This window comes from Salvia hispanica, unplaced genomic scaffold, assembly GCF_023119035.1.
Source record: "Salvia hispanica cultivar TCC Black 2014 unplaced genomic scaffold, UniMelb_Shisp_WGS_1.0 HiC_scaffold_24, whole genome shotgun sequence".
Classification (NCBI taxonomy): domain Eukaryota; kingdom Viridiplantae; phylum Streptophyta; class Magnoliopsida; order Lamiales; family Lamiaceae; genus Salvia; species Salvia hispanica.
Window position 1 is genome coordinate 6,759 of NW_025951959.1, and position 10,732 is coordinate 17,490.

The following is a 10,732-nucleotide window of genomic DNA, read 5'->3' on the forward strand; positions in this document are numbered from 1 at the left end:
GATGGGATGTAGCGGGTTTCGCCAACAACCCAATCAACAACTATATCTCCCGCCGCATACAAAGCGAGATCGCTCGAATGCAGCAGCCACCCCCCTTGTAAATCCAGCAACAAGCTGGGCCGATATGGTTTTATTCGTACGCCCGAGCGCAAAAGTTTGCGCGCAAGGATGTGGAGAGGGCATTTGGGGTGCTCCAATCGCGATTTGCACTTGTAAAGGGCCCGACGCGCTTTTTCTACCAGGGGGATATTGCCGATATCATGTATGCGTGCATCGACGTCACCAACGACCCAAGTGTTGCATCATCGAGTCACGGTGTCTCAACCGAGTCCGCCCGCCAGGGTGTACCGCACAACGAACATGATCGGTTTCAGGCGTTCATGGACATACACCAGAAGGAGGCCCATCAAGCACTACAACACGATATCATCGAAGAATTGTGGGCAAATAGAAACCGCGCCCACCGCCCTTGAATTTTTTTTTCTTTGAATTTTTTTTTTTTGATTTTTTTTTTTTTTTTCCATTCGTGTACTTTTTTTTTTTTTTTTTTTAATTTTCTTCGTTGTAATGTGTACCCGTGTTTAATACAACGAACTTTATTACTATTATTTGTTTTGTACTTATAAATTAAATAAGCTAGCTTTATTATATATTAAAATAAAACAATTAAATTAGTGATGATGTAAAAATGAAATGTTGAGTTAGGGAGAAATAAGGGAGAAATAAGGGAGAAACCATTCAGAGGTTGGCTAAAAGTTGGCTAAATACTCGTGGGATAAATTTTGGTGCTGATGTGGCGCTGATGTGGCAGGAGTTAGGGAGAAATAAGGGAGAAATAAGGGAGACCATTGGGAGTGCTCTTAACACTTCTTAAAACCAGTACCGAAATAAAATAGGAGTCTTATTCACGGGTGCAAGGGTTATAATAAATGTTGACTTTATAAATCTTGGACCCCAAGTCGGAGGGACTAAACAGTCACATACTCACAGCCACAGGGGTATAACAGTCAATTCGCTGAAAGTATCTCTCCCTAAACCCTAGCTCCTTTTATATAGATATGTGCACTCCCACCACTCTCCTCCTCACTCTGCATTTCGCCTCTCCTCCCCCATCTACATCTCGATTGCTTTGAAGGTTAGATTTGCTTTCATTTTTTTAATCTTCAGCTCTTGTATGTTTTTGTATCTGTTTGTTTGGTTTTGTGTTTCTGCCGATTTAAATTATCTAAATCGATTTGTTTGTGGAGGGTTTCCATTAAATCTCGAGATCTATCGGATTGTTTCTGATTCAATCTGAATAAATCTCTACGAACCTTAATTATCTATCACAGCATGTTGTTTATGTGTTATTGTTTTGCACTTTCGTCGGTTGGACCCTGCTTTACTTTTTCCATCAGTCATATTTGTTTTTAAGCACGTTCCATTTAGTCTATATAGCTTTCTAATAAAACTGTAATTGAATCTGCATCTTCTCAATGCTCGTAAGTAAGTTTGTACGGTATTCGTATCCATTTCTAGTTGTAAGAGGATTATCTGATGCTGGTAGAGAAAGCCATTGGATAGCAAATTAACTATTTTTTTTCAATTTGGGTTTTTATGAATTAATAATTGTTTTCATTTATATTTTCCTAGTTCTGTGATTTGGCTTTCCCATTTCTATGGTTAAAGTAACCTTTGTTATCTAATAAGCTTCATGTTGTCCTTTTTAACTCCGTTTGTTTATTATTTTGGTGCAGATCGAGTTATCTGTTTGAAATATGGGTAAGGAAAAGATTCATATCAGTATTGTGGTCATTGGCCATGTCGACTCCGGGAAGTCGACCACCACTGGACATCTCATCTACAAGCTTGGTGGTATTGACAAGCGTGTGATTGAGAGGTTTGAGAAGGAAGCTGCTGAGATGAACAAGAGGTCGTTCAAGTATGCGTGGGTTCTTGACAAGCTCAAGGCTGAGCGTGAACGTGGTATCACCATTGATATCGCTCTCTGGAAGTTCGAGACTACCAAGTACTACTGCACCGTCATTGATGCTCCTGGACATCGTGATTTCATCAAGAACATGATTACAGGAACCTCTCAGGCTGATTGCGCTGTGCTCATCATTGATTCCACCACTGGTGGTTTTGAGGCTGGTATCTCCAAGGATGGACAGACCCGTGAGCACGCTCTTCTGGCTTTTACTCTTGGTGTGAAGCAAATGATCTGTTGCTGTAACAAGGTATATCATAGCATAAACTCTTCTGTTTCATATATTCCTTTAGTTATGTACTTTATGCTTGATTTGTCACTGTATATGACTGTATGCTTAATGTGCCATTGCTTGTCTTCTATGTGACTGTGATGCCCCTCAATTTACCTTCCTGTGTGATGGATGTTTGGTAAATTGAAATGCAATTTACCTTCCTGTGTGATGGATGTTTGGTATATCAAAATGAGGAGTGGTCCTTCATTATAGACAGCTTATTGTGAATATTTTGGACTGTAGTTCAATTTGGGAGAGCCCACCTGATTCAGGGTGGTAGCTACGGGTTCGAATCCCGTCAGTCCTTTTGTTTGTGATAGTATTATATGCACTTGTCTGTTATGCATGCATTGCATATTGGTTATAATATTGTTAATCTTAACTCCGTACATCTTATAGTGATAAGATTTGACACTCTGGTTATTGGTGTATCATATTGTTTTCAACTAGTTATTTTTCACATGTTCCAACTTATTACACCCTAAAAGTTATTCTATCCCCTTTGTGATAGCTTGTGATGCGCTGACCAGATTTTCATGTTACTTTTAGCCTAGTTCCTAATAATGTTCTACTAATATTTCCTCAACATATTTGATGCCCTAGGCATAGAACTATTCTAACTGTTACCTGGTACTGTTGATTCACATTTTGGTTTGTTATTTTGTTAGATGGATGCTACCACTCCTAAATACTCCAAGGCAAGGTATGACGAAATCATCAAGGAAGTCTCTTCCTACCTGAAGAAGGTTGGTTACAACCCTGAGAAGATCCCGTTTGTGCCCATCTCTGGATTTGAGGGTGACAATATGATTGAGAGGTCGACCAACCTTGACTGGTACAAGGGCCCAACTCTTCTAGAGGCTCTTGATGCTGTCCAGGAGCCAAAGAGGCCCTCAGACAAGCCTCTCCGTCTCCCACTTCAGGATGTCTACAAGATTGGTGGTATTGGAACTGTGCCAGTCGGAAGAGTTGAGACCGGTGTCATCAAACCTGGTATGGTTGTCACCTTCGGACCAACTGGGCTTACCACTGAGGTCAAGTCTGTTGAGATGCACCACGAGGCCCTCCAGGAAGCTCTCCCAGGTGACAATGTTGGCTTCAACGTCAAGAACGTTGCTGTGAAGGATCTGAAGCGTGGTTTTGTTGCATCGAACTCCAAGGATGACCCTGCCAAGGAGGCTGCAAACTTCACTTCCCAGGTCATCATCATGAACCACCCTGGTCAGATTGGAAATGGTTATGCTCCAGTCCTCGATTGCCACACTTCACACATTGCTGTGAAGTTTTCTGAGCTCATGACCAAGATTGACAGACGATCTGGAAAGGAGCTTGAGAAGGAGCCTAAGTTTTTGAAGAATGGTGATGCCGGTATGGTTAAGATGATTCCGACCAAGCCCATGGTTGTGGAGACATTCTCTCAGTACCCGCCTCTTGGAAGGTTTGCTGTTAGGGACATGCGTCAGACTGTTGCTGTTGGTGTGATCAAGAGTGTGGAGAAGAAGGACCCATCAGGAGCCAAGGTGACCAAGGCAGCAGCCAAGAAGGGTGCCAAGTGAATCACATTCACTCCACATATCATCTCTCGTTTTGTTTCTTACAAGAACCTCTTATTTTATGTCGGTCTTAAAACTTCTTGTCTTTTAATTTCTGTCTTTTGGTATTTGTCGTGCAATTTTGGCTCCCAGAATTGGATTCTGGATCGCCGATGGCGTATGTTAGTATGACTCTGCCTTTTGTCTTTTTATAGTATTATTGTTTTTCGTCACTTATTACTTTTCTAGTTTGCTTATTTAATACATGTTTTTATAGATTTTCTTTTGTTAATTTTACGTTGTTTAGCAGGCGCTTTATTCCTACTATTTGGGGTTTAGGTCATGGTTAGTTTTTGTTAAAATTGCACTGTACTTGAATTGCCGGAGGGCTGCAATTTGTGGCAGACTGGTTAAGACCTTTTTTCCCGTGCATTCCTCCAAATTTGACGTATCTACATATGTATTTTTTTCGATTTTTAAGATAATTGCCCCAACTTGTGAAGGCCATTCTCGTCCATTCAAATTTTCCCACAAGTTGTTGCACAAATCACTTGCCGTATCTCTTTTCCTGAGGACATGTTTTATGATGCACTCGGCCATTTAAAAGTTGCGTGGCCCGGTAAAGCCCAAGAAGCTATCCTTGCCTAAATTAGTTAATTTTTTGGGCGTTCTCCACTGAATATTTTGCTTGTCTTGGAAGCTGTGTCTAGAAAATGCAGTTCTCTACCAATATTGTCCTTCCGTTTATTTACTCACTCGCAACAAACTTTTATTTTCTTCACCTGATGGTTAGAGCTCGACACTGAGATTGCTGTCTAAGAAGGTGTAGATGGTTTGTATTTTTTACAAAAGTGGATTTCGTCATATTATATATCTGAGTTTAAACTGTTGAATTTTTCCTACTAATTAACTATTCGATTGGGAATTTTTTCTAGAAAGAAATAGCAAATCTGGAGATTATGTGGCTAAATGTTCCGGTGGAGATGACAATGGTAAAATCAAAATACCAACAACAATAAATTTTGCATAATAAATCAAAAGCCCTCACCAGAAGAAGCTTACCTATACTTTTGATCATCATCTCTTCTCAAAAAAGAATGACTGCAATGGAAGAATTCTCAAAAGATCTCAGCATTTTAGGTTTAAGCAAGAACAAATATAGAAAAGCACTCACAAATGTGAGAATAGAAATGTCAAATTGGTTTTAATATTGTGTAAATTTCCCATATACTATCAAACTTAAATTGACTTACAAGCGTCTAATTCTAAGAGGTACTACCAAACAAAAAGATACTATCAATTTTTTTTTACTAAAGTCTCTTTTTGGTCCTTAACATATGCCGATTTTTTGATTTAGGTCCATAACATTATCTTTTGAATTATTTGGTTCTTAACAATTAAAAATCAGTCACATTTGGTCCGAAATAGACGGAACCGTTAAAAATTAACGGTCAACGAATTTTAAATCAATTTTGACCGGATTAAAAGTTTTAATTATATTTAATTAATGTCTAATATATAATTAAGCAAAATCTGAAAAATTACAAAATTTTAAGTAAATAATAATAAGTATAACAAAATTAAATTAAAGAAAATGAAATCGCAAATCTCTCGATCTCTCTCAATCGAGAAATTGTGTCGATCTCCTGATCTCTCTCACTTTGCACACCTAGTTTTCGCCGGCGAATCGAAGTGAGGTTTTCGCCGGCGATTCCACCGTAGTTCGCGGCGGCGATTTACATACAAATCAATTGTGGATTCAACCCTAGATCTACTTTTTCTCAAAAGCCATGACAACTCTACAAGGGGAAGCTCTACTTTGTTTGTGAGAGAAAAGATTGCACCATTTCAAGTGGTGCGAACCAATTGACCCCATCGACGAAGACGACGGCGGCGGCGGCACTTCTTCGACGTCGCTGGGCGAGAGACCAAAAGTGACAGTTTTGGCTTGATTTTGGCATCAATCGATGAAAAAATTAGATTAGTGTTGTGAAGTTTTGATTTTGTTTCTTTGTTATTGTAATGTTTGTTTATATGTTGAAGTTGAAGTAATGAAGTTTGAGATGATGAAAAATCTGGACTAGTGAACAATCAGCTTAATTGTAGTGCTCGTTGTGAACAATCTGGAATGGCGAACAATTTGTGTTTTCTTTGGAATGGTGAGAGCAAGAAGAAGTGTGTACAAACTTGGTTGCACACCAAGTGTTTGATAAAACACCCTCCAAAATTCAAAATAAATTTACTAAATCTGCTCCAATTATAGGGAGAGATGATTGAATTTTGGTTTTAGATTCTGAAATGTTAAGTTATGACGTTTTTGTTTTGAAATAAATTTTGTGTTTTGTAATTTTTAAGTTAATAAAAATAATTTAAGAAAAAATTAGAATTCATTTGAAAAAGAAAAAAAATCTAATTTTTAAAACTCTTAATCCGGTCAAAATTGATTTAAAATTCGTTGACCGTTAATTTTTAACGGTTCCGTCTATTTCGGACCATATGTGACTGATTTTTAATTGTTAAGGACCAAATAATTCAAAAGATAATGTTATGGACCAAAATCAAAAAATCGCCACATGTTAAGGACCAAAAAGAGACTTTAGTCATTTTTTTTCTACTACAATTGTAAGATCAATACCTTGTTCAGGATTACCCTTTTTCATTACATTAGTATACTATTAAACATGCTATATATATATATGCTTTCATACCTTCTATAACACGCACACTCTATCTCTCATATCAAAATTTTCACTCATTTTGTTACTGCCATTTCAATTTCTACTTTTTCTTTAAAACTCTTTACTTCTTTTTATTTCTTCTATTTATTTTCATCTTTTTCGTGTTTTGATTTTACTAACAAAACAAACATTAAGATTTAGAAAAACATGAAAATCACTAATGATACCAAAGAAGAACCGAGGTAGTTCCTCTTGGTGATCGCCACATTCAACGAAGGTTACTGATGTTGACAAAGAGACATGAGATATCCATCCACCTAATGTAGATATTTTTGACCCATCACGTAAATATGGTAAGAAATTTTCTAGTTTTGACAATTTAGAGTTATTTTCAAAATTAGTACTTGTAAATAAAATTCCAAATACGGTATTTTGTGTGTTTTTGTAAAATGATGATTCATCGGTGTAGTAGTTTTGATGATTTAGGGTTATTATCAAATTAGTACTTGAAAAAAATTTAGATAGGATCTGAAAGGAAGAACAAGATATGGAATAAAGAACGTATATTGCAACAATCAACAATTACAAATCTAATGAGTTCTGACCCTTTGCTAGAAGTTTCAAATGTCAAACATGATGTGCAAGATTTGAATGTTTCTAACAGTCATGCTTCAATACAGGAACCACTAAGAAAAAAGAAGAAGAAAAAATAGTCAAGAAAAGAGCCAAATGAAAGATGCAAAAGACTCTAGGGGAACAACAATATGACATGACGGAATGGTGGGTGAAAAATATCAAATAATTAATTAGTGTGATAATTTGAAAATTTCAAGAAAACACATACACCTCCACTAGACCACTACTGTGAGTTTCAAGAAACGCCGAGCTAAAGATGTAAAAACAAGCTTTTGTTGGAAGGTAACCCAACATTATTGTTATCATTTAAATTTTGTTTTTCAAGTTTTAGTTTTGTTTTACTTTGTTTTTTGTTGTGTTTTATTGAGTATTGCAGCATTTGGAATCAGTCAACAGTCAGCTTAAAATATTCTGGAAGATCCACACGTTGCTCAGTGGCCGACTGAGTCAGAGTCACCGACCCGCTTAGAATCCATTGTTGAGCCAGATGCAGCTCAGCGATTGCCGACCTCAAGTTAGCGGCCCGCCGAGTTTTCCCAACAGCATCTTCCCAAGCCACGCGATGTATTAGGGCATCTTTATAGCTTTATTAGTTTTATCACGCCCCTACCTACTTTTTAAAATTATTCTTCACATAGTTTTGTAAACCACGATTTTCGAGAGATTTCTAACGGACAAAGTCGAGTTGAATAGTACTGGGCCTTTGTTCATATATCGGCCTTCTAAGTATTGAAACTTGCACACTAAACAGGTAGATGTCACTAGATATGGGCCCAAAATTGGTTATATCTTACAAAGTAAACATAGTCTTAGTCTTATTTGTTTTATACACGTAGTTTAATTTTAACTTTATAAATTATTATCATTTTACAAATTACATAAAACCAATTTTTACTTTATTAATTTATTTGAAGTTATAGTTTGACACCCCAACTCCTTTTAACGTATATTCTTTAGATAAAATAAATTTTAAATTTTAAATTAATTAACCCACGTATCAAATAAGTAAAAATGCACGTATCAAATAAGTTCAAAAATCAAACCAACATTATTGGTACACTTTTCAAAAACATTATGTATCACACCTCAACCCCTCTGACGTACACATTTGTAATAAACAAAAATTCTTTCTATTCCATAAACAAAATTCATAAAAATAAAAACAATACCATCTTTGCTTTTTTTTCACTTACTTTACTCTCTTTCTTCATTAACCCACAAAACAACGTATATAATCACACACAACACAAAACATATATCATAAATAATTTCATTTCCATATGCATATGCCTCTCTGATCAATTTATTATTCTATGACAAATCAAGTCTGGTATCTGTCCGAAATTCCTCTATGACCCGAAGGTCCCTCTGTAATTGGACTCATAGGTCCCTCTATATTTGGACTCATAGGTCCCTCTGTATTTGACCCGAAGGTCCCTCTGTAATTGGACTCATAGGTCCCTCTGTATTTTGACCAGAAGGTCCTCTGTAATTAGACTCATAGGTCTCTCTATATTTGAACTCATTGGTCCCTCTATAATTTCAGATCCAGAGCAAGACTGTCACATGTCCTCTTTAATCACATGATCCATGTACTTTCAATACTTTATATAAAATATCAATTCTATCAATTGCATATCCATATTATATGTCAACAAATAATTCCAATACTATTTAAAAATATATCCATCACACCAATCATATACCCATATCATATATATACCTGATTATGACGTGTCATCCGGTCGAATCCTTGATCCCATTTTAAAATATGCTATTTCCACTCCTAAAATTAAAAGAGGGTGGGTGATTGTATGAATTTCCTCTATGAAAGCTCAAATCTATTTCTTTAAACTTTGTGACTTTCTTCCTCTATGCTAACCGAATTTTCTCTGTAATTTTTTTTTCTCTATCTCCTTCCTTCTTATCTCCTTCTTTTTGTGAGATATTCTCTCCGTTCCTTCATAGTTGAGGCAAAACCTTTTGGCACGGAGTTTAAGAAATGAATGTTAGGTGTGTTAAATAAATAGATAAAAAAAGTAAAAAAGAGAAAAAAGGTAGAGAGAATAAAGTAAAAATGAATAAAGCAGAGAGAATAAAGTATGAGAGAGTAAAGTAAGAAAGAGAAAAAAATTATTATATATAGAAATGACTCAACTATGAAGAAACTTTCCAAAATAGAAAAATGACTCAACTATGTGATTTACGGATAGAGCTACACGTAGCATTTTAAACTACTCTTTTACATTTTCCATACATACTTTATTCAATAAATGTATTCCAAAATTTGTGTACAGACATGTACTGTATAATTAATATGCTAAATGATTTACACAAATCTCATGTACACCCATAACATTCTTATTTGAATATTATAACTTTATTCAACTCTATCTATAATTTGGACATCTATATATATTACAAGTACTACGTACACTTCCATCTTTATCTTTAAAACTAAAAAAAATATCCGTATCATATATATACACTCTTTTAATTTACTATGATATGTGAAATGTTAACTTCTACATATGCACTTGATACCTCTATAATATCTTTTATTGTACAAATTACCATAAAAATATATAGCAAAATAATGTAAGTTCAGGTTAGAGATATTATATATAGAGTAAATGAACTAATGAAGACTTCATTTCTGAGTGATTGGAAGAAAATAAATTATTTTTAAAAAATGTAAAATTGACTAAACAAGAGGAATTCTTAGATATATGCTCCGGCAGAGAGTTTATATGTATATTTGTATTCAGTGGTGGTACAACAACCACTATTTAAATTCATAATTAGAAAATACTAATTTATTTTATTATAGTGCGATTTAGTTCACAATACGAATTTGAAAACACGGAGTGAACCAAAATATTATTATAATGAATTAAATATTTCACGAAGTAAATATTTCATTTTAAATTATAGGGAACTAATGTTAGAGTTTGTATACTAGAAATCACGTTTCGAGTGATTGAATACTGTAAAACTCTTATTTTATTTTCCAATAAATAAAACAGATTATTTTTGTCATAATGTTGTTATGTTTTACATTTAATGGATGTTAATACATGTTTAAATGTATAAGTTAACTTAACAAAGTCTAAGTCTTTGTTTTAGTAGACCGGTTGTGGGCGTCGTCCACTTTAAGATAACACGGTCAGTTCTAAACAAAGAAAAAGATGAATTTCACAACCTAGATGAAATTTGACTATCCATCGCGAAAGGTTGCAATGTCAGTCCGCATATTTCTAAGCCTTGCTGAAATAAGATGACATTGATGTGGTATAGCACTGAACGGATCTAACAGCAAAACTTGTCATTGGGCTATCTACTGAAAGGCGAGGTCTTGATAATATTTGTTTCTTAATCAATGTAGGTTAGCATTGAGTATACGGTATTGATTATGCACTACTTTGACTTATCAAATGATGCGGGTTTTTCGTAACCCAATTATCCTGATATATTGGGTAGTGGTGATCAATATCTAGCGGTGCTAGGATTGCTATTATATTGAATCGTGCACGAGGAGAGTCTCGTTTGATAATGTCTTCAAGAGGAGCGCGAAACAAGGTTTTATTATTCGGAACCTAGCTAGTTGGAGTTTGATTACTCTATGAATAATAAATAAGCGTTT

The 10,732-nt window shown here is 35.3% G+C and overlaps 1 protein-coding gene across 1 annotated transcript; it reads left to right on the forward strand.

The window, feature by feature from the left end:
• Nucleotides 1-1,730: 1,730 nt before the first annotated feature.
• On the forward strand, nt 1,731-4,008 carry LOC125198761 (elongation factor 1-alpha). Its single transcript, XM_048097043.1, has 2 exons — nt 1,731-2,219; nt 2,912-4,008. The coding sequence occupies exons 1-2, from the start codon at nt 1,758-1,760 to the stop codon at nt 3,797-3,799; spliced, it is 1,350 nt and encodes a 449-aa protein (XP_047953000.1). The 5' UTR covers nt 1,731-1,757; the 3' UTR covers nt 3,800-4,008.
• The last annotated feature ends 6,724 nt before the right edge of the window (nt 4,009-10,732 follow it).